Source organism: Eurosta solidaginis, chromosome 4 (genome assembly GCF_040869045.1).
Source record: "Eurosta solidaginis isolate ZX-2024a chromosome 4, ASM4086904v1, whole genome shotgun sequence".
Taxonomy (NCBI): Eukaryota; Metazoa; Arthropoda; class Insecta; order Diptera; family Tephritidae; genus Eurosta; species Eurosta solidaginis.
This window is the reverse complement of record NC_090322.1, coordinates 223,687,760-223,713,196: the sequence shown is the minus strand read 5'-3', so window position 1 is coordinate 223,713,196 and position 25,437 is coordinate 223,687,760. Positions and strand designations below refer to the sequence as shown.

The window sequence follows — 25,437 nt, the reverse complement described above, 5'->3', positions numbered from 1 at the left end:
TCGACATATCTTTACTGAACTTAGTTAACGTACTTATCTGAACGCACTTTATCTTGGTATAAAAAACGAACGAAATCCGACTATGACCACGCCCACTTTTTCGATATCGAAAATTACGAAAAATGAAAAAATGCCATAATTCTATACCAAATACAAAAAAAAAAGGGATGAAACCTGGTATTTGGATTGGTTTATTGACGCGAAATATAACTTTAGAAACAACTTTGTAAAATGGTTGTGATACCTACCATATTAAGTAGAAGAAAATGAAAAAGTTCTGCAGGGCGAAATAAAAAACCATTGAAATCTTGGCAGGTATTACATATATAAATAAATTAGCGGTATCCAACAGATTATGTTCTGGGTCACCCTGGTCCCCATTTTGATCGATATCTGGAAAACGCCTTCACATATACAACAACCACCACTCCCTTTTAAAACCCTCATTAATACTTTTAATTTAATACCAATATCGTACAAACATATTCTAGAGTCACCCCTGGTCCACCTTTATGGCGATATCTCGAAAAGGCGGCCACCTATACAACTACCACCACTCCCTTTTAAAACCCTCACTAATACTTTTAATTTGATACCCATATCGTACAAACGTATTCTAGAGCCACCCCTGGTCCACCTTTAAGGTAAGTGTACCTATTTACGTACTATTAAGACATGCCCACGTTTAAAGTGATATCTTGGCCCAGCAAAAAGCAGTTGAAATCCATTCTTTATTTCTGTGGGTTCAGAGATCTGTTGCGGGCTTTACGATGTTTATTAAAAAAAAAATTTTTTTTCAACTTTACGCTTTATACGCATATTTCGACAAACGTATTTTGTTCCCAAATCCGTGCGAAAATTTGGGCCGGTTCCTAACTGCGTGCAAAAGCGTTCCCATTTCCGTTATAAATTTAAAAAAATGGGTTTGCGGTTATATTTTAAATACTTTTGGAAAAAGACAATCCAATTGGGTACAAAGTACATTCCTATGTACTTTATTTATTTATTCAAAACATAAAAACAAATTTTATCGATACAGCAATAAAAAAAAAAAAAACAGAAAAATTCATTTGTTTCTAGTGTTGACTAGAGAAAATGTAATTTAAAAAGTAAAATCATTGCTAACTACGTATTATTTAGATTACGTACTTAAGATTTCATATATGTACGTAGTAAATTAACATATTTTGAATAATTTGAACATTTTTAGAAGTTGTGTGCCGTTAAAGTCATGAAAGAAAAAGTGATTACAACTTACTTTAAGTATTCAAATCGTTTTACTATAATTAAATAAAAAAATTAAAATTTGTATATTGAAATTACAAATTATATGATAAAACTGAACATTATACAAGCAAATAGCTTATAAAACAAAGAAAATTTTTTTTAAAATAAGTTATGTGAATTAATTTAAGTCGTTTATTGAAAATATTCCTCTTTTATTTATTGGCTGAGGCGGATTAATTTTTTTTAATATTTCGTCTGCTTCATAGTCAAGAATATCGTCTTTTTCTGGCCAACGCCAATTAAATCCCCTCATAGTTTTTATTTTAAATTTTAAAGGATCTCCACTGATAACTTTTAAAACTTTTCCGGGAAACTTTTCTCCTTCATACTGGATAACAACAAAGTCTCCTTCATTATAATATTTTTCAGGAAGTAAAGATTTTTCAAGATTTACTTTTTCACGTGGCTCCTTTTCTTTTGATGCTTTTTTTAGGGCTGTTTTCCGAAGTTTTTCCTTTGATTTCTTTTCTTTTGTTTCTCTCTTTAAAGCGATTTTCTGAAGTTTTTCCTGTTTTTCCTCAACCAAGCGTCGTTGATATTCCATATAGTCTGAAGCTATTACCACAGTTGGAGTGAGCTTCTTCTTCACTTGTTTCTTCTTCTGATCGGTTGAAGAAGGTTCAGGCCAGAAAAGAGCGTTTTTGAAGGGTGTTGGAAATTCCTCCTTTTTGGAGGTTAAGCTGTCCACAAGCAAATCGTTATTAAGTGGCACGAGGTTATCAATCAACCTGTTATTGTAATTTTGATTGTCCTTTAAAGCATCATTAGCACCATTTTCAACGGCTAAATTAGAAGCGTTTATTTCTTTGTGCACATAAGATTGAGTATCCATTACGTTGCAAGTTGGAGTTGAACATCTCATAGGGACATTTTGAGTAGAATCTAAGTCAATTACTTTCCCACATAAATCAAGGAAGTCAATGCTCATGTCAACTATATCGATTGAGCCACACCCGCCCGCCAATAGACTAGTAAACCCGCTTAAAGGCGCAATCCCATTGCCTTCGGACTCAGTTCCTTCTTCAAATTTTTCCAAAAGTAGTACAAATTTTCGTCTTTAATATCACCAGTCCATATTCCATCGCACTCGTTAAATAACTTTATTTTCTCATCTTCTAATCGCTCTTCAAATAATTTCATCAGGTCACATTGATGTGGTTGTTGTTCTTCACTATTAATCACATCTTCAACATTCTCGGCAATGATGGGATTTTGCATGCCCGTTTTTAAAATTTTATGGTAAGTAACTGCATCTGCATTGAATGGATACAAACCACAAGCTCTGAAAGCACTCTGTATCACATCAGTAGTAATCGACGATGTTATACATTTATCTATAGCTGGACCGAAATCTTCACGTTTCATTCGCTGTCCATTATTTGTAATTCTCCAATCTTGTACTTCCTTTTTCCAAACGCTTTTCAAACAGTGAAAAATTCCAACGTCCATGGGCTGTAACAAGTGCGTTGAATTTGGAAGAAGTGCAATTAGATAATGCCATGTTTCTTGCAAAATTCGCTGAGAGGTAGAGATATATGGGATACGTGCCCATCCAAAAATAAAACGACAGGAAGTTTTACCTTCATTTCCAACAGAAAATTATAAAATACGTTTGCGATATATTCAAAAAAGGTTTCTCCGGTCATCCAGCCTGAGTCAGATTTGCCAATGGCCCAGCTTTTAGGATATTTCGCCATAATATTTGGTGGGAAGCGTTTATAGGGGAAAAGGGCAAACGACGGCATCATTTTTCCATCTGCGGATGCTCCTATAGACAACGTTAGACATTCTTTTTCATCATTACCTGATCTGAAGTAAACGTGCTTAGCACCGCGTTTAGTTAACACGGCTTGACCTTTTGGGCACAGGAAAAATGCTGATTCATCACAGTTAAAGATCCTTGATGGATCTTCCAGTACATCTAGACAGTTATTGTTTTTCATATAAGTCTCGACTCTCTCGAACCAATTCCTTATGGAAGATTCTGTTACTGAAGCTCGGGAAGCTGTTAAGCATTGAGACATTCGTTGGCTCAAGGACGGGTTTCTTTTTAAAAAAACCTTTGAACCATTTTCTTCCTGGAATACCATTTGTAAAAGTGTTTGGCCGTTTGAGTTCCTTAACCAAATTTCCCATGGAGTTTGTAAGCTGATCTTTAGTTATAGGAAAGCCCAACTCCGCCAATTGATGAATCCATTTAACGATAATATTTTCTTCTTCTGTCGACAGAACTGGAAGGGGCCTGAGGTTGGCTTTTTGGTATACTTCTTCTTGATTTTGTCCAATAACGTCTGTCTGGGAATTCCATATATTTTTGATGCTCTGTAGCAGGCCATATGGCCCTTTTCCACAGCCTCAATAGCTAACTGTAAACAAGTAGGTGAATACTTCGGCATATTATGATACTAGTTGCGTCCTGTTCTATTATTATATCACTAAAAATATGCGGTGCTGTGAAAAAATGTTACGAAAGAACAACCCATTAATATTTCCTAATTACTGCCTATAGTATAACGTAATTAGGAACATGCACAAAATTTATGAGCCTAATTCCGGGCTATGCGTTTTCTCTTCAGCAGGTACCAAAAAGAAATTTTTTCTAAATTATTATATTGAGACAATATTTTATATGATTATAATCCGTATATATGCACAAAATATGTATATTTGGACAAAATTTTTAATATTTTCTTTATTAACTTTTTGTATAATTTTCCCAAATATTAGCTGTTCGACCATAACTTTCGGCTTTGTAAACTCCGTAGTTTTGAAAAAATAGTTACACGGAAATAAGCCATGATAATGTGTATGAAATTAGTTACTTATTATAATTTGCAAATCTTTTAAAAATATACATCTTATTATAAAAAATTAACAAAACCATAAGATCTAAATGTTCCTAATTCCGTTCTAAGCACGTAAATAGGTGCACCTCAAAAAAATAATGCTCCTAATTACGTGCTATTTTAAAATTAAAATTCTTAATAACTTTTTTATTATACACGGGCTCTAATACATGAGTTCATCTCGAAAACACTTAAAACTTTTAATTTCTGAAGGAAATTATATATTAATACTTACCAATTAAAGGTAAAACTCTTAAGAATTGTTCACAACACTCTTAGCAATTCCACTAACGATATACACTGACGCATGCCTTCTGAACAGAAGTTTATAGTCAACTGATAACTGAATGCAAATCTTATTTAAAAAATGTATCTTTGAGACTGACAAGTAGGAATTTTCAAATGTTAACAGTTTTGATCTATTCTTAAATTTATTTTATTAGAAAAATTGTTTCATTTCCTTATTTTTCTGCTTCAAACTTTTTTATCAAAAATAGCACGGAGTTTGGGGGCTAGCACGGGAATGGGTGCACTTACCTTATGGCCATATCTCGAAAAGGCGGCCACCTATACAACTACCACCACTCCCTTTTAAAACCCTCATTAATACTTTTAATTCGATACCCATATCGTACAAACAAATTCTAGGGTCACCCCTGGTCCACCTTTATGGAGATATCTCGACACGGCGTCCACCTATGGAACTAAGGATTACTCCCTTTTAAAATACTCATTAACACCTTTAATTTGATACCTATATCGTACAAACAAATTCTAGAGTCAACCCTGATCCACCTTTATGGCAATACCCCTAGATGGCGTCCACCTATAGAACTATGGCCCACTCCCTCATAAAATACTCTTTAATGCCTTTCATTTGATACACATGTCATACAAACACATTCCAGGGTTTCCCTCGGTTCATTTTCCTACATGGTTATTTTCCCTTATGTTGTCACCATAGCTCCCAACTGAGTATGTAATGTTCGGTTACACCCGAACTTAACCTTCCTTACTTGTTTTTCTTTAACTTATAGCGTTTTCTTTTCTAGCAAAAGTGTTACGCTTTTTGTACGCCGCGCAAGGGTTGTTAATATATTTTGTTCTATTCTAAAAGCCAGGTACCGCCTTTACGGAGTATTTCGTTTTTCTGTGCAAATTGTTGCCTGCTCGCAACGCAAAAGCATTACACTTTTACCCAGACAAATTTTTAGCTCAGAAAACTTAAATGAAGAAAATAATTCCTAATGAATTTTTATTATCATTGACAGCACGTTTGTGAAAATCAGCTAATACTCGGGGTAGCCATTTATGTTCTTTGCATGCACTGTAAATGTTGAAAATTTTCTGGGGTAGGAGTAACTCTATTAAGGCTTTATCATTTACTTAGGCAACAATTTATTTCAAAAAAGAAAACGCTATTAATTTAAGAACATTGTTCTCATTAATAAAAGATTTGTTCATATTTTAAGACCACACGTGGTGTCAGTTCAAGCACAAGGTTGTTGTTTTAAGAACAGGTTGTTCGTTTTTCAAGAACAAAAAGTAAGAACATGAAAAGCTTGAATTGAGTCCGTTGGTGCTGGATTTTATAACGGCGTTTTTCTTTGAGTGTATTTACCGTTTTTATATTAGAAATATTTCATCATATCAAAATTTTTGCCATTTGTAATAAATAATAGGCAGGTGAAGTCAATATTACAAAATGGAGTCGCATTTAACAATACTACCCGTCATAAATTAAAGTGTTGCTTTTTGATTTGTCTGCAATGTTGATTTTTTTATTACTATAGTGACGAATATTCACATCACTAAATAAATGCACAACAACAAAAACCTTACAGTAAGCTACATAAACACCTTAATCATCATGTACACACATACATACAAGCAGCAGAGAGATACTCAGAAACGCATGTCATCATCAGCGAAGTCGTACTCACATATACACAAGCATATTGTTACACACTACAAATGCACGCGCGTATGGCCGGTGACCAGGTAGATGATTCTAGAAGAAGAAACGTCTAGACATTTGGGAAGAGAGTATAAAAGCAGCACAAGCTGATTAATCAATAATCAGTTTGATTTAAGCACGCTATCAGTTGCGAAGTGAAGTTTAATTGCGAAGTACTTTCAAAGTAGTCTAATAAAGACCATTTTGTAATACAGAATATTGGAGTGTTTTATTTAACAGTTTAGCGATACGAACGTAAGCAGAAGGTTGCAAATAAGCAGAATTTCACTAAATTCGTTACACTATCATACAAAATACTACATTAACGCCCTTCTGAAACAAGAGGTAACGTGAGGGAAAACAACGCATGCGGTCTGTATGCCGTTATTATATTTTTGTACATAAAATAAGGCTCGCTGACATTACTTATACTTTATGGCGTTAATTCCGAGAGCATTACATCTGAATTAGAGGAAATGACAACGTTCTGGTCAACGGAACGGAATGGACCGTTGTCATCAATGATATGACTGACGATTCGGTCATAGAGATACAGATGACTATCTCCTTCACATTTCCGCTGTTTTCCATTCTCTTTTCTTCATCTCCTAGTTTCCAATGTGAAAATATATCGAATTTGGCTTTTTTCCGCACATTGCATTCCCACGGTAGTAAAAAAGTAGCAAAATAATACCAAACATTTTCCCTCCCTACTGCTTTGAAATTCATGGCCGGACTATAAAGGCCGTTACATTTTTGCTGTTGTACTAATGATTTCAATTTTAAAATTCCCATTAGAAAATAGAAAATAAATACCTAGTACGATTTAGCTTCGAATAGATGTAGGCCGGTTTTCTCTTCCAATTTGCGTCGTGCTCCTTAAGTAGCATTGAAAATTTGGGAAACGGGTTTTCAATTAGAAAAAAGGTTTTCTAAGCGGGGTCGCCCTCGGGAGTGATTTGGCAAACACTCCGAGTCTATTTCTGCATTGAAAGCTTCTCCGTTCGAAATCGACATAAAAAATGTAGGTCCCGTCCCGCCAATTTGTAGAAAAATTTACAAAAGAGCGCAAACTTGCAGAGAAGGAGGTTGTTGATGCTATTGCATGGTACAACTACATGGTTGGCTCATCTCTACAGCAACAACATACATTTGTTCAGCTTGTCAAAATCTGCGTGTTGGTGTTAGGCGAATGGATTGGAGAGAGAACAAAAAACTTTACAGTTCTTGTGTGTTGCGGAAAAATAATGCATTTGCTAAAAAAATAACTTAAAGTGATGTGAAACTTTTGTTTTATAAAAAATTTACCACCACGGCAGTAAATAATTGTCAATGTGTTGGGTACATTTTGCCTTTGCCATCTCCTTTTGACAATCCCTATACCATTGAAATGAAAAAAATAAAATCAGCTGATGAGATGAGCCAACCATATAATTGAGCCATGTGCTTTGTGACTTTCATTTCTTTTTTCTTTCCTCTTCTAATTACATATGTATATTAATACATAAATTTTAAATACAAGCAGCAATAAGTTACGTGGCTTCAGTTTTCATTGGAAACAAAAAATCAACGTTATTTAAGGGCGTCCCAATGAGCCATTCAGCTCTGGATCACGATCAAATCTCATTGGAACGATTCGGATCAGTACTATGAGAGTTGGCTGCACCCAACTAATGTGTACACATAATAGGGTGCCTGATAATTTCAAACTTATCTTCCAGAATTTTCCCATAAAATTTTTCTTAAAAACTATGCCAGAAATGCGATATATTTTCCACATACAATTTTATGGGGATTTGCACTTAAAGAAAAGCTAAAGTACTAGTGCTTAAGGAAAGGGCAGTTAAATGAACAAAAAAAAAATTGTAATACGCGATAACCACGGAAGTGATTTTAGAAGGAGCTTCTCTTCCAATTTGGGCCTTGCTTCTTTTAATTTTCCTACAAATTAGCGGGACAAGATCTACAATATTTTATTTGCCGATGTGCAACCCCACTAGAACAATTTTTTTCTAATTGGAAATTTGTTTCTAAAATTTTAATGTTGCTTTCCCCGGGGCGTGAACCAAGGATCTTCGGTGTGGTAGGCGGGACACGCTACCATTACACCACGGCGGCCGTCGGCAGTTAAAACACGTCCAAAAATGTCGGGAGAGCTACCAAAGGAAGCGTTTTTAATTAAATAATTATCGCCCCGAGACTGACAGTAAACACTTTACTTCTGCCAGGAGCTTTGTGCAAGAAGCGATTGCCCATTATATTGTTGTATATATCAATATTTAAAATGAATATAATGTAAATATTTCATGGCCTTAATAATTTGTTTCCGGAATTTAGGTAAAAATGTATGGGTTGTCGAGTGGAAAAACTTTGTTAAATATCGGATGCCCTAGTGCTATCAAGTACAGAGCATATGCTGTTAAAAATTTTACACAAAAAAAACCAAATCAACAGGCCACCCTGTTGATCCAAATAGATATCAAGGTCACAACGTTGTTATTGCATTTGCATGTTAAATTTTTATCGATATCTGAATCAGGTTTCATTGGCCACCCTGTTAATCCAAATAGATATCAAGGTCACAACGTTTTTATTGCATTTCCATGTTAAATTTTTATCGATATCTGGATCAGGTTTCATTGGAACGCAACTATTATTTTGTTACAAATGTTAGCAACACTAAGGGGTACTGCCTATGCCGATGCTGGGCAGTGACGTGAATGCACATTAATAATTTAATCATTTTGTCTACACCTATGTACGTACACGCAGCGGAGAAGAGATGCACAAACACATGCAGATATCTTATCTGAGATACTCCTAAAGGTATGCAATTGTGATTGTGGAAGTGTCGCTCACACATACAAGCGCATGGGGTATGAGAGAAGCTATACAAATTATACATCTGTAGTTGTAGCTGAGAAATTTATAACTAACTAGTAAGTTCTGGAATTAGAAAAGCTTAGAAATATGCAACGAGGAGGTCGGACAGTATAAAAGGGCGACAACAGTGGAGGCGAGAGATCAGTTTCATTTAAGCTATCAGTCAGTTTGGTTATTAAGCAAGCTAGTTGCAAAGTATAAGTGTTATTGTGAAGTACTTTCCTTGCTCGAGGTAACGGTTTTACTCTCCTGTTGACTAAATCAGACCGAATCAAGGAACGAGATGCGCCCGTGTCTCCAGCTAGTACACGCTCCTTGCCGTCCACATTCCCTCTGACGGTAAGACTGCTTGATTTCCTTCCAATTTGCGACACAGATATCACAGGACATTCAATAGCTGGAGCTAGCTCTCGATTTTTACATCTGGCACGCTCTTGCTCATCTCCTCCAGCTATGCGTTTACGGCCACCCAAGTTGGAATTCCTAGGACCAAGATCGCAATGACGTGCAATGTGACCGGGCTTCCCGCACTTGAAGCATTTGATAACTTTTTAACTCCGCTTTTGCGATCCTTTCAGCGCCTCCAATATTGCATCTACCCGCTCTGGCATTTCTACTTCCACACGGCGTGCTTTGAAAACTGGCTTACACAGAAGCGACGCTGTTTCCGGCGTACACGCAGCGGAGAAGAGATGCACAAACACATGCAGATATCTTATCTTAGATGCTCCTAAAGGTATGCAATTGTGATTGTGGAAGTGTCGCTCACACATACAAGCGCATGGGGTATGAGAGAAGCTATAAAAATTATACATATGTAGTTGTAGCTGAGAAATTTATAACTTACTAGTAAGTTCTGCAATTAGGAAAGCCTAGAAATATGCAACGAGGAGGTCGGACAGTATAAAAGGGCGACAACAGTGGAGGCGAGAGATAAGTTTCATTTAAGCTATCAGTCAGTTTGATTATTAAGTAAGCTAGTTGCAAAGTATAAGTGTTATTGTGAAGTACTTTAATAAAGGCCATTTTTCCATTGTTCAATATTGGAGTTATTTATTCAACAGTGCAGTGGTTCGAACTTAGCAGAAGGTTGCAAATAAGAGGATTTGCAGTAAATTCGTTACAATTGGTGTCAGAAGTGGGATTGTTGAATAAATTCCGAAGACTTCGAATACAACTTGGACATGCCAAAGTTAAGTGAATTGAAGATCCAGCAACTGAAGAAGGAGTTGGAGAGCCGTAGATTGAATACAACCGGCATTAAACTAGAGCTCCAGGAACGACTACGCCAGGCAATGGAATTAGAAGGAATTGACGTGGAAGAGTATGACTTTCATCTTGATGGCGAGGAAACAACAAAAATGGAAGAAACACCGCATACAGTTACGAGCACAGACTTGAACATCATTTTAGCTGCAATATCTGCTCAAACAACGACAGTGTCATCTCGATTCAATTCTATTCAATTGGAAGAACAGAAGACATATATGGCATCTCAGCTGGAATCACAAGAGACACGTTTAACATCCAAGATGGAAGCATAGAAGGCACGTATTTCAGAAATGTCATCACAAATGTCATCTCAACTGGAAGAGCAGAAGACATATATGGCATCCCAGCTGGAATCACATGAGACACGTATTTAAGAAATGTCGACACAGATTACATTAAAGAGGGAAACACAAATGAAAGAGCAAGAGGCGTGTATATCATCAAAACTCGAAGCGCGTATGTACGAGAAAATAACGCAGTTTGAAGAAAAATTCGAGGCAGAGGTGGATGCTTTGCGAGGTTGTATACAGGAATTGCAACTTAATCGGCCGGCTGCTTCAGCGAATAATACGAAGGTAAAAACTCCATCTTTTGACGGTTCTGTTTCTTTCCAAGCCTTCAAGCTACAGTTTGAGAAGACCGCAGCAGTGAACAACTCGAATGCGGAAGATAAAGTTGCTGCACTGTTCGTGGCATTGAAGGGACCAGCAGCCGAAACCCTACAGACGATTCCCGAAGGAGAGCGGAACAATTATGAAGCATTGATGGCTGCTGTAGAACAACGTTTTGGAAGCGAGCATAGAAAGCAGATATTCCAAATTGAGTTGCAAAACCGCTACCAAAAAGCAAATGAGGCATTGCAGGAGTTTGCCTCGGATGTTGAAAGGTTGGCTCATCTTGCAAATGCGGACGCACCCGTGGAATAAACGGAAAGGGTAAAAATCCAGAGTTTCATAAATGGCATACGAGATGTGGAAACGAAGCGGGCTACATATGCGAATCGAAAACTAACATTTGCTGAAACGGTATCACAAGCTCTGATTCAGGAAACAGCGTCGCTTCTGTGTAAGCCAGTTTTCAAAGCACGCCGTGTGGAAGTAGAAAGGTCAGAGTGGGTAGACGCAATATTGGAGGCGCTGAAAGGATCGCAAAAGCGGAGTGAAAAAGTTATCAAATGCTTCAAATGCGGGAAGCCCGGTCACATTGCACGTCATTGCGATCTTGGTCCTGGTAGTTCCAACTTGGCTGGCCGTAAACGCAAAGCTGGAGGAAATGAGCAAGAGCGTGCCAGATGTAAAAATCGAGAGCTAGCTCCAGCTACTGAATGTCCTGTGATATCTGTGTCGCAAATTGGAAGGAAATCGAGCAGTCTTACCGTCAGAGGGAATGTGGGAGGCAAGGAGCGTGTACTGACTGGAGATACGGGCGCATCTCATTCCTTGATTCGATCTGATTTAGTCAGCAGGAGAGTAAAACCGTTACCTGGAGCAAGGAAAGTACTTCACAATAACACTTATACTTTGCAACTAGCTTGCTTAATAACCAAACTGACTGATAGCTTAAATAAAACTGATCTCTCGCCTCCACTGTTGTCGCCCTTTTATACTGTCCGACCTCCTCGTTGCATATTTCTAGGCTTTTCTAATTCCAGAACTTACTAGTTAGTTATAAATTTCTCAGCTACAACTACAGATGTATAATTTTTATAGCTTCTCTCATACCCCATGTGCTTATATGTGTGAGCGACACTTCCACAATCACAATTGCATACTTTTAGGAGCATCTCAGATAAGATATCTGCATGTGTTTGTGCATCTCTTCTCCTCTGCGTGTACGTACATAGGTGTAGCCAAATGATTAAATTATTCATGTGTATTCAAGTCACTGCCCAGCATCGGCATAGAGATGGCAGTACCCCTTAGCGTTGCTAATATTCGCAACAATATTGTACTTCATGTTCATAATCAGTTTTTTTGTTAAATTTTCTACAAAGTTCTTGAAATGCCAAAGGTTGGTTTCCGTATGAACTTCTGCCATTTCAGTGAGCTCACTTCCACCCGGTTTCTTGGTGCCAGTGATGAATTCCTGAACACTTGTCCACACATATTCTTTGTTTCTCAGAAGTTTGTGATATTATATTCAGCAGATAAAAGCGAATAATAAGAAGGAATGGAAAAAACGTAAGACAACTACCCGCAGTCACCGATAGTCACTGAAGTGAAATAATGCTCTCATATAATACGAATTTGGTCTCACTTGGGTGAAAGTGACTCCTCGCGCCGCGTTGCGTTATATATAATAACGCCGTAAATGTCCTTTTAACATTGAATGTCATTGGGGGTGGCGTCCAGCCACACGTAGTAAACAAAAGGTCTTGAGAAATATCACACCCTTGCCCTTACAGCAAGGGCATCCTGCCACATAAGAGTACATTTTTGCTCAACATGCCACGTGCTGCAGATATTTGGTTATACTTTTTTCAACATTCCAACATAACCAATGAAGAGATTTGGAAATATCTTGCCATTGCTAGAACAACATGGGTATATATTTTTGAGAATAAATGTTATTTGTTACTTATTTCATAGGCGCTTAACCATGCAAACGGTTAGGGCCGGCCAACAAGGCGTGACAGTCGGTTCTTTGTTGGGTAAACTGACGACAATTGGTCACACCGAGGGAACTTAAATCGTTTTCCACCTGGTCCTTCCAGCGGAGTGGGGGCCGACCAGTTTCTCTGCTTCCATACGTGGGTTCCGATAAAAATACTTTCTTTCTTGTTGAAATAGGGCGTTTTTGAAAAGAATTCTTATATAGGGCGTTCTTCAACCAAATTCTTAAATAGAGCGTTATTCAAAAGTTTTCTGAGAAAGGGAGTTTTGAAAACGGCACCCGAAATAGGGTAATACTCCACTCAGCATGGTTGCACACGTGATGTGGCGGTAGCGTGCTCCTCCTATCACACCGAAAATCGTGGGTTCAAGCCTCCAACAAAGCAACATCAAAAATTTAGGAACACGTTTTTTCAATTAGAAAAACAGTTTTTTTTTGGCGGGGTCGCCCCTAGGCAATAGCTTGGCAAACACTCAGAGTGTATTTTTACCACGAACAACTTCTATGCCTTGCAGATGGCGTTTGGAGTCGACGTAAAACATGTAAGACCCGTCCCGCCAAGAGAAGTTTGGCCTAAAATCTGTTCGGATGTTATCGCGCCTGCATTTTTTTATTTACTTAGTCGATATATAGTACAATTTTAAAAACTTCCAATAGACAATGGAAAGCGCAATATATAAGTATGATATATAACTCATGCATATTCGATCTGCACATAAAATTTTGCAACTTTACCCTTAACCGTTCTGCAGATAAAGCTAGCGAAAGGGGATGAAAATATTATTTATTAATTAGGCGTTGCCACGATAATTTTTCTATTTTTTCTTTTCATTTTACATATAAAGCTCGTTGCAAAAAATGTGATATTTAGTTAGCTGTGACAGGGAATCAGAAATCCTATCGACTAGACTACGAGTTTGATTCGTTGGATATTTGAAGAGGTAGTTCATGTCATGTGGAACCATAGCGAATGCAGGAGATTAAGATGATAAGTTAAAGTTAAAATTGTTGTAATATCCAGATCGAGCTCGGTTGTCCGTTGGAATGTGTGTATGTTGCATTCGTCTTTGACTCTACCATTTCTTTCGGTAGAATCTTACAATTTTCGCGGTACTTTAAGCCGATTTTTCGTTACCTACACCGACTTAAGTCATCCGAAAAAATCGGAAGCCTTGACTGAAAGAAAATTGAAAGTTAGCAATGTACATTCCAACGTCCGTCCATCGCTTATCCGTCCGAAGGCTCATCCTAACCTATATTTTTTTCATTTGAATAAAGTTACTGTAATAAAATTAGACATACTACTTCTTCTGACTACGAGTAAGGTTTGTGCTAAGAATGGTCGTAATCGGTATATAACCGCGCCTTCTTTATATATATACAATTTTTCCTATAAAAAGATTTCACCTATTTAAGCTATTATCTAGGTTGACCACATGGAGCTAAGTAAATAAACATTAAAATTTTGAGAAATGGGTATGACAACATGGTAACAACAATATATTATCGGAGTGTTCTCGAAAAGTTATAGACTTGTTATCGATATCTTTTAAAAAATATTTCAGTTTGTTTTAGGAAACTGTTAGATTGGTGTTTTGGAGTGTTACCAATTTCTTATTGGCATGTAATGGAAAAGTTATCGATTTCCTTATCAAAATGAATCGACTTGCAATCGAAAAGGTATCGATTTTTTATGGTAGTGTTACCAGTTTGTCACTGATTTGTTAACGACGACTCATAGGCTTGTTTTGGTACAGTTACCTATAAAACTTTAATATACAATCGATGACAAATGTGCAATCCTTTCATGACATGCCGAAAAGAAACCAATAAGAAGCCGATGACTCGGCAATAACAAGCCGATTAAAAACCGATAACTAGACGATAATTATTAGTTATCGATAATAAAACCATATGGGTTGTTACCAATAATAAGCCGACGAAGCTGTTCTCAAAAAGCACGGAAATATTTGTTTCTGGCAGAGTTATCTCTTTTATGGTGTTACTTCAACTCCTGGGTCAGCTCTAGTTAACTTAAAAAAAATACTTTCCAGACGTACAACTGTATCTTTACACATCGAATATCTGAATTTCACGAGTACTTGAAACTCACGTCTATTTTCTGAGAATCTGGCGATAATATATAATAAAAGCACTATTTTACCCTTTATTCATCCATTTAAAGTATTGCATTTGTTTTTTTTTTTCACTTACACTTCATTTTTAAATTGTTATATGAAGTTGAAAAAATCATTAATATAAATAAAAGAGAGAGTGTGATATTGACTTGTGCCTTAAGTCTCAGCTCATTTAAGAAAACTTAAATCTACTTAATTAACAACATCACTCCTTTTATTTTTGCAAACACGTGTGGCTTAATATCTAACGAAGAACCAACTGAATTCTTTAGCCACCTTCTAAGGTCTTTATTAAAATACATATGTATATCTTTTGGAAACGCCAAAGCACTGATTAATAAGCCATGCGTTAGCAATCTATTTATCGATAAGATTTTATTAATTATAGATTCAACACCTGCAACTAAATTTTGTTTGTAATTGTTAGTAATCGACTCTTATCGGTCGATATAATTTGTAACAGCATACGTAATCCAGTGGTCGTTGGGCTGAAATATGTGTCAATTTCTAAGTGACTTAATAGTTAATTGAGTATTAGTTGTTTTACCTACATGAACTTTATTACAATTTAAAAGTATTTTAGACAATCGTACTCATTAATGAGAAGAACGTTTGGATTAATGTAAGTGGTGATTGATTTAATGCTTCGACTTATATGAGCATGTATTTGTTTTTTTTTTTTTAAATACTCAGTCGAAATAGGCCTATAAAAAGATTATTGTTAAAAATGTTTTAAATAATTTTCTACAGTCGCAATTTTTTTAAATATATTGTATGTACTAGTTCAATATAGCCCCTTATCAGAAAAAAAAACCAGGTGTTCGATTTGTCATAATACATATATGTATATACAATATATTAGTAAACGTATATAAGCTTACTTACTTACTTAATTGGCGTATAACCGTCTAAACGGTTACGGCCGTCCAACAAGGCGCGCTAGTCGCTCCTTCGCTCTGCCAACCGGCGCCAATTGGTCACACCAAGGGAGTTTAAATCGTTTTCCACCTGGTCCTTCCAACGGAGTGGGGGCCGCCCTCTACCTCTGCTTCCATAGGCGGGTTCCGATAGAAACACTTTCTTGGCCGGAGCATCATCTTTCATTCGCATAACATGGCCTAGCCAGCGCAGCCGCTGCGTTTTAATTCGCTGGACTATGTTGATGTCTGCGTATAGATCGTACAGCTCATCATTAAATCTTCTTCGGTACTCGTCATCGCCAACACGTAGAGGTCCATAAATCTTTCGAAGAACTTTTCTCTCGAACACTCCCAAGCCGCTTCATCTGCTGTTGTCATGGTCCATGCTTCTGCCCCATATAGCAGGTCGGGTACGATAAGTGACTTGTAGAGTATGATTTTCGTTCGCCGAGAGAGGACTTTACTTTTAAATTGCCTACCTAGTCCAAAGTAGCATTTATTGGCAAGATTGATTCTTCGCTGGATTTCAGTGCTGATGTTGTTGCTAGTGTTGATGCTGGTTCCCAAATAAACGAAGTCTTTTACTATTTCGAAATTATGGCTGCCACCAATAGTGTGGTATCCAAGGCGCGTATGCGCTGACTGTTTGCTCGATGACAGCAGGTACTTCGTTTTGTCCTCATTCACCATCAAACCCATCTTTACAGCTTCTTTTTCCAGTTTGGAGTAAGCAGAACTAACAGCGCGAGTGGTTAAGCCGATGATATCAATGTCATCAGCATATGCCAGTAATTGCACGCTTTTATATAATATTGTTCCAGTCCGGTAAAATTCTGCAGCTAGTATAATTTTCTCCAGCATCAAAGAAATTGCACGATAGGGGGTCACCTTGTCTGAAACCTCGTTTAGTTTCGAACGGCTCGGAGAGGTCCTTCCCAATTCTGACTGAGCTGTTGATGTTACTCAACGTCATTTTGCACAGCCGTATAAGTTTTGCGGGGAAACCAAATTCAGACATAGCGGCATATAGGCAGCTCCTTTTCGTGCTGTCGAAGGCGGCGTTAAAGTCGACGAAGAGGTGATGTGTGTCGATTCTCTTTTCACGGGTTTTTTCCAAGATTTGACGCATTGTGAAAATCTGGTCGATGGTAGATTCACCAGTTCTGAAGCCGCACTGATAAGGTGCAATCAGCCGGTTCACGGTGGGCTTCAATCTTTCGCACAATACACTTGAAAGGACCTTATATGCGATATTAGGAAGGCTGATTCCACGATAGTTGGTGCATTTTGCAGTATCCCCCTTCTTGTGGACTGGGAAAAGAGCACGTAGAGTCAAACCATCGGGCATGCACTCGTCCGCCCATATTTTTCTAAGAAGCTGATGCATGCGCCTTACCAACTCTTCGCCTCCGTACTTCAATAGCTCCGCAGGCAATCCATCAGCGCCCACGGCCTTGTGGTATTTCAATCTGGTTATTGCTATTCTAACTTCGTCATAATCGGGCGGGGGACATATATTCCATCATCATCGATTGCGGGATCGGGTTCTTCATCTCTGCGCGGTGAATTGCTGCCTCCATTTAGGAGAGCAGAGAAGTGTTCCCTCCATAATCTAAGCACTCTGTGTACATCAGTTACAAGGTCGCCGTTTTCGTTCCTACAGGAGTTTACCCCGGTCTTAAAACCTTCCGTCTGTCGCCGCATCTTTTGGTAAAATTTTCGGGCGTTATTCCTGGTGGCTAGCAGCTCCTCGCACTCACGTCTTTCTGATTCTGATTTTTTCTTCCTGAAAAGACGTCCCGCTTCCCTTTTCAACTCACGATAGCGTTCGCACACTCCCCTTGTAGCGCTCGCTTTTAACGTAGCCCTATAGGCAGCGTCTTTTCTTTCGGTTGCAAGCCGGCATTCTTCATCGTACCAGTTGTTTTTTCGTGGCCGCCGGTAACCAATTTTTTCCTCGGCGGCAGTACGAAGTGCTTTGGAGATATGCTCCCACTGCTCCTGCATTCTTTCAGGATGAGTTGTGCTCTCAGAGAGCAGGTGTGAGAGTCGAGTTGCGAAATCATTGGCAGTCTGCTGTGATTGAAGCTTTTCGGCGTCTAGCTTTCGTTGTGTTTTTTGTTCCTTGGTCTTAGCCGCGCTGAGGCGGGTGCGTATTTTGGCTGCAATGATATAATGGTCCGAGTCGATGTTAGGTCCTCGGATCGTGCGCACATCTAAAACACTGGTGGCATGCCGTCCGTCTACCACAACGTGATCGATCTGATTGCGAGTATTTCAATCAGGAGACAGCCATGTAGCTTGATGTATCTTTTTATGCATGAACCTCGTGCTGGATATCACCATGTTTCGAGCACCGGCAAAGTCAATCAGCCTCAGTCCGTTAAGAGAAGTTTCATTGTGTAGGCTGAACTTTCCGACTGTAGGGCCAAAAACACCTTCTTTGCCCACCCTGGCGTTAAAGTCACCAAGCACGACTTTTATATGGTGACGGGGGCAGCGCCCGTATGTGCGTTCTAATTGTTCATAAAAAGTGTCTTTCACCTCATCGTCTTTCTCCTCTGTCGGCGCATGGGCGCAGATGAATGATATATTAAAAAATTTTGCTTTTATTCGGATAGCGGCGAGACGTTCGTCCACAGGTGTGAACGCCAGCACTTGGCGACAAAGTCTCTCTCCCAGGTAGTCGCCTTCTCACATTAGCTCACCGCTAAATAGATTTTTAGCGGCTACCCAGAGGTCACTTGGCCGCAAGCGACCGGCAGTAGGGAGTTGCTTGAACCGCATGCAAAAGAATCGCTCTGGCCATTCCCAAGTGAATGGCGGTCAGAAGCTTTCCCCACTTTCGTGGACTTCTATACACGGCTACACCCTCCCACTTACCTCAAAGATATCATACATAAATTTTGGTACACTTTCTTGAATTCAAGTATGTATGTAATATAGTCAACGATTGTAGGTATTGCAAATCCAAAAATTCAGTTTTAGTTTTGGGAGAAATTTTTGTCTAGTCGATTTTCTGTTTTTCTTATAATTTCTCGGTTAGCATCAGAGTTGCTCAACCCCTATACACTTAGTCATTGCACTTTTGTTTTTGTTTTGCTCTGAATAATAGGCACAGATATAAATTGAATATAAAACAAGTAAGGAAGGCTAAGTTCGGGTGTAACCGAACATTACATACTCAGCTGAGAGCTTTGGAGATAAAATAAGGGAAAATCACCATTTAGCAAAATTAAGCTAGGGTAACCCTGGAATGTGTTTGTATGACATGTGTTTCAAATGGAAGGTATTAGAGAGTATTTTAAAAGGGAGTGCGCCATATTTCTATAGGTGGACACAATTTCAGGATATCGCCATAAAGGGGTGACTCTAGAATGTGTGTTGTACGATATGGGTATGAAATGAAAGGTGTTAATGATTATTTAAAACGTAGTGGGTCTTAGTTCAATATTTGGACGCCTTTTCGATATATCGCAATAAGGGTGGACCAGTGGTGACTCTAGAATGTGTTTGTACGATATGGGTATCAAATTAAAGGTATTAATGAGGGTTTTAAAAGGGAGTAGCCTTTAGTTGTATATGTGAAGGCGTTTTCGATATATCTACCAAAATGTGGACCAGGGTGACCCAGAACATCTTCTGTCGGGTACCACTAATTTATTTATATATTTCATACCACGAACAGTATTCCTGCCAAAATTCCAAGGACTTTTGATTTCGCCCTGCAGAACTTTTTCATTTTCTTCTACTTAATATGGTAGGTGTCACACCCATTTTACAAAGTTTTTTCTAAAGTTATATTTTGTGTCAATAAACCAATACAGTTTCCATGTTTCATCTCTTTTTTTCATATTTCGTACAGAATTATGGCATTTTTTTCATTTTTCGTAATTTTCGATATCGGAAAAGTGGGCGTGGCCATAGTCGGATTTTGGCCATATTTTATACCAAGATAAAGTGAGTTCAGATAAGTACGTGAACTAAGCTTAGTTAAGATATATCGGTTTTTGCTCAAGTTATCGTGTTAACGGCCGAGCGGGAGGACAGACGGTCGACTGTGTATACAAACTGGGCGTAGCTTCAACCGATTTCGCCCATTTTCACAGAAAACAGTTGTCGTCATAGAACATATGCACCTACTAAATTTCACAAGGATTGGTAAATTTTTGTTCGAATTATGGCCTTAAAAGTATTCTAGACGAATTAAATGAAAAAAGGCGGAGCCACTCCCATTTTGAAATTTTCTTTTATTTTTGTTTTGTGTTGCACCATATCATTACTGGAGTTGAATGTTGGCATAATTTACTTATATACTCCAAAGATTTAAAATTTTTTGTTAAAATTTGACTTTAAAAAAAATTTTTTTAAAGTGGGCGTGTTCGTCATCCGATTTTGCAAATTTTTATTTAGCACACATATAGTAATAGAGTAACGGGCACGCCAAATTTCACCATCATATCTTCAACGACTGGCAAATTAGAGCCTGCAAAACTTTTAAATCACCTTCTTTTAAAAGTGGGCGGTGCCCGTTGTCCAAATATTTATTAATTTTCTATTTTGCGTCATAAGGTCAACGCACCTACCAATTTTCATCGCTTTATCCGTCTTTGGTAATGAATTATCGCACTTTATCGGTTTTTCGAAATATTCGATATCGAAAAAGTGGTCGTGGTTGTAGGTCGATTTCGTTCATTTTAAATAGCGATGTGAGATGAGCGCCCAGGAACCTACATACAAAATTTCATCAAGATACCTCAAAATTTACTCAAGTTATTGTGTTTAGAGACGGACGGACATGGCTAAATGAATTTCTTTTTTCACCCAGATCATTTTGATATATAGAGGTCTATATCTGTCTCGATTAGTTTATGCCGTTACGGATTACCGTTATGCGAACAAAGTTAATATACTCTGTGAGCTCTGCTCAGCTGAGTATAAAAATTTTCATCACACATAAACTCGACTCATATGAAAGTGCCTGAATTGCATACGAAAGTTCAAAGAAAAAGCATTTCCATATAAAGCCAATGCCGTTCGGTATCAGAGCTGATAAAGAATGATATCATTTGCTTTTTGAAATTAGAGCTTTCCTACAATCAGTATTTCACAATTTTTTCTTCATACGAGAATTATGCTTTCATTTTTTTAATAATACAATCATGCAGAGAAATAAGGATATCATTCAGCACCGCATGCAATTGAAAAGAATGCTAAATCAGCCTGCAGAAATAAATGTACTGAAATCAATGAGTACAATCAGGTGATTTCACATTTTTGGTGTGTGAAGTCATGCATTCAATACCAATCACTTGCTACAAAAATGCGTAAATAGTACCTAAAATAGTACGAAAAAATGTTAAGTTCCATTTAAGACCCATTTGTTCTTCTGTCAATTCTCCGTCCTACAATTTATGTCAATTTGTTGTCTAAATTTAAAAAAAAAATTACTATATCATCGAAGTATAATGCTAAAGACGCGATAGAATTCAAGAATACAATAAAAGATACAAATGTTTATGACGATGAGAGTTTAGTGTCGTTTGATGTTGTTTCGTTATTCCCGAGTATCCCCTTAGATTTGGCTCTCGATATTATAGAGTCTAAGTGGAACAAGATTAAGGAACACACCTCCATGACCAAAGAACTTTTCATGACAGTGGTCAGGTTCTGCATAAAAGATAACAGGTACTTTAAGTACAATGAAAAAAAAAAATATATATATATATGAGCAACGTTCAGGTATGCCGATGGGGTCACCTGCGTCACCTGTCGTAGCGGACATTGTAATGGAGGATATGTTAACAAGGTTTGAGACGGGCTCGATAAACAAACCACGGTTACTCACGAAATATGTGGATGACATATTCGCTATTATCAAGACAGAACACGCAATCTTCTTAATAGCTATCACAAATCTATGAAGTTCACGATAGAGATAGAGAAAGATGGACAGATACTATTTCTAGATACACTAAAAATTAAGAGGAACGACAAGTTGAAGATACATTGGTACAGAAAGCCAACCGCATCTGGCAGGCTTATAAACTTCAACTCAAACCATGAAAAGAGCTTAATAATAAATACTGCCAATAATTTTGTAAAACGGGTTCTTTCCATAAGCGACAAAATTTTCCACCATGAGAATACGAATATTATCGAAAAAATACTCGAGGATAACGATTTTCCCGTGAAATTAATAAGGAAACTGATTTTTAATTAAAATATATAAATCGGCCACGTACGTCGCAGGATTGTCCGAAAGAATAAAATATTATAATATGTATGATAAAGAAAACGTGCGACTATCCTTTACATATGGCAATACTCTGCGGAATATTTTCAGTAACATGAAAGATAAGATACCCATACAGGATTAGTCCGATGAGGTATACAAGAATCCTTGTAATGTCGACGGGTCCCACGTATGCCAGAAGGTAAATGTGGCTACTACAAAATCAAAACTCAAAACAAGGATATCTGCACACAAATCAAATATAAAATTAAGGAATAATTTTTCGGAAACAAAACGGCGTTATCATCCCACTGAAAGGGTACCGGACACTACCCTAACTTCGATAATGTAATAATCTTAGAAAAAAAGAAAAACTATAACAAAAGATTTATATTAGAAATGCTACATATTTTGGACACCCCTAATGACAGGAAAATGAATTTCAAATCAGGCACAGCCGATTGTGCATATGCATACCGCAACCTGTTACTTACGCCACGATTCTGAGCGTTACCGGTAAAATAGTTCCCAGAACATTATGTAACCGAATATCGTTACCAGTTCTTTTATCCGCGATTCTGGCCCAAGTGGTAACGCTGTCATCACCGAAAAACTCACCAGTGTCTGTGGAGAAACTCGAAAGGTAGTTTTCTTCGCTTTCACGGTTGCAATTTTGGTCCATTTGGACCAAACCCATTTGGTCCGCTGGTCCCTTTTCTTCAATTTTGGTCCAGTTTTGTTTTATGAATTTTGTTAACGATTACTGTTCTTTTTGTTTGTTTACTTTTTCGGTCTATACCAATTGTATGCTTGTTACATATAACTATTGTAGAGCTTTTAATCTTCAAAGCGTAGCTTAAGATGTAAGTAATGAATGTTTGTTGATGCCTTTTTTGGTTTTAGTAATTATGTTTCACGTTATTTCTAGTCCTGAGGATGACTTCAGACTGAAGTCGAAATATTGAAAAATAAAAACAAAATAAAATACACATCAAAGTGTTTTATTTAAGAAAACCCGGCCTTGAGCTCAACCAAAAATTTCAGTTATTTTATTTTGTTTTATTTTATTTTATTTTATTTTGTTTTATTTTATTTTATTTTATTTTATTTTATTTGGCTCCGGACCTTGCTCAACCTACTGCGCCATTACACCAAAATGTTCCGGCAAAGAATCTATGACTTGCAGCACTTTTCACAAACGAAATTTTTATACTCAGTTGAGCAGAGCTCACAGAGTATATTAACTTTGATTGGATAACGGTTGGTTTTACAGGTATAAGGGAATCGAGATAGATATAGACTTCCATATATCAAAATTATCAGTATCGAAAAAAAATTTGATTAAGCCATATCCGTCCGTCCGTCTGTCCGTTAACACGATAACTTGAGTAAATTTTGAGATATCTTGACGAAATTTGGTATGTAGATTCCTGGGCGCTCATCTCATATCGCTATTTAAAATGAACGATATCGGACTCGAACCACGCCCACTTTTTCGATATCGAAAATTTCGAAAAATCGAAAAATTGCGATTATTGATTACCAAAGTGGGATAAAGCGATGAAACATGGTAGGTGCGTTGAACTTATGACGCAGAATAGAAAATAAGTAAAATTTTGGACAATGGGCGTGGCACCGCCCACTTTTAAAAGAAGGTAATTTAGAAGTTTTGCAAGCTGTAATTTGGCAGTCGTTGAAGATATCATGATGAAATTTGGCAGGAACGTTACTCCTATTACTATATGTATGCTTAATAAAAATTAGCAAAATCGGAGAACGACCAAGCCCACTTTTAAAAAAAAATTTTTTTTTAAAGTGAAATTTTTACAAAAAATTTGATATCTTTACAGTATATAAGTAAATTATGTCAACATTCAACTCCAGTAATGATATGGTGCAACAAAATACAAAAATAAAAGAAAATTTTAAAATGGGCGTGGCTCCGCCCTTTTTGATTCGATTTGTCTAGGATAAATTTAATGCCAAAAGTCGAACAAAAATTTACCAATCCCTGTGAAATTTGGTAGCAGCTCAGATTCTAGGACGATAACTGTTTTCTGTGAAAAAGGGCGAAATCGATTGAAGCCACGCCCAGTTTTTATACACAGTCCACCGTCTGTCCTTCCGCTCGGCCATTAACACGATAACTTGAGCAAAAATCGATATATCTTTACTAAACTCAGTTCACATAATTATCTGAACACACCTTCTATTGGTGTAAAAAATGGCCGAAATCTGACTATGACCACGCCCACTTTTTCGATATCGAAAATTACGAAAAATGAAAAAGTGCCATAATTCTATACCAAATACGAAAAGAGGGATGAAACATGGTAATTGGATTGGTTTATTGACGCGAAATATAACTTTAGAAAAAACTTTGTAAAATGAGTGTGACACTTACCATATTAAGTAGAAGAAAATGAAAAAGTTCTGCAGGACGAAATCAAAAGCCCTTGGAATCATGGCAGGAATACTGTTCGTGGTATTACATATATAAATAAATAAGCGGTTCCCGACAGATGATGTTTTGGGTCACCCTGGTCCACATTTTGGCCGATATCTCGAAAAGGCAACCACCTACACAACTAACACCACTCCCTTTTAAAATTCTTATTAATACCTTTAATTTGACACCCATATTGTACAAACAAATTATAGAGTCACCCCTGGTCCACCGTTATGGCGATATATCGAAAAGGCGTCCACCTATAGAACTAAGGCCCAATCCCTTTTAAAATACTCATTATCACCTTTCGTTTGATACCCATAATGTACAAACGCATTCTAGAGTCAACCCTGGTCCACCTTTATAACGATATCCCGAAAAGGCGTCCACCTATAGAATTAAGGCCGACTCCCTTTTAAAATACTCGTTAACACCTTTCATTTGATACCCATATCGTAAAAAAATTCTAAAGTCACCCCTGGTCCACCTTTATGGCAATATCTCGAAAAGGCGTCCACCTATAGAACTAAGGCCCACTTCCTTTTAAAATACTCATTAACACCTTTCATTTGATGCCCATATCGTACAAATAAATTCCAGAGTCACCCCTGGTCTACCTTTATGGCGATATCTCGAAAAGGCGTCCACCTATAGAACTAAGCCCCACTCCCTTTTAAAATACTCATTAGCACCTTTCGTTTGATGCCCATATCGTACAAATAAATTCCAGAGTCACCCCTGGTCCACCTTTATGTCGATATTTCGAAAAGGCGTCAACCCATAGAACTAAGGCCCACTTCCTTTTAAAACACTCATTAACACCTTTGGTTTGATACC

The 25,437-nt window shown here is 37.5% G+C and overlaps 1 protein-coding gene across 1 annotated transcript in view; it reads right to left on the bottom strand.

The window, feature by feature from the left end:
- Positions 1-15,225, bottom strand: part of Npc1b (Niemann-Pick type C-1b) — a 338,778-nt gene extending 323,553 nt beyond the window's left edge. The window contains exon 1 of the mRNA XM_067784866.1: positions 15,073-15,225. Coding sequence (XP_067640967.1) covers positions 15,073-15,112 — 40 coding nt within the window. The 5' untranslated portion in view covers positions 15,113-15,225. The remainder of the gene's footprint in view (positions 1-15,072) is intronic.
- Positions 15,226-25,437: the final 10,212 nt, after the last annotated feature.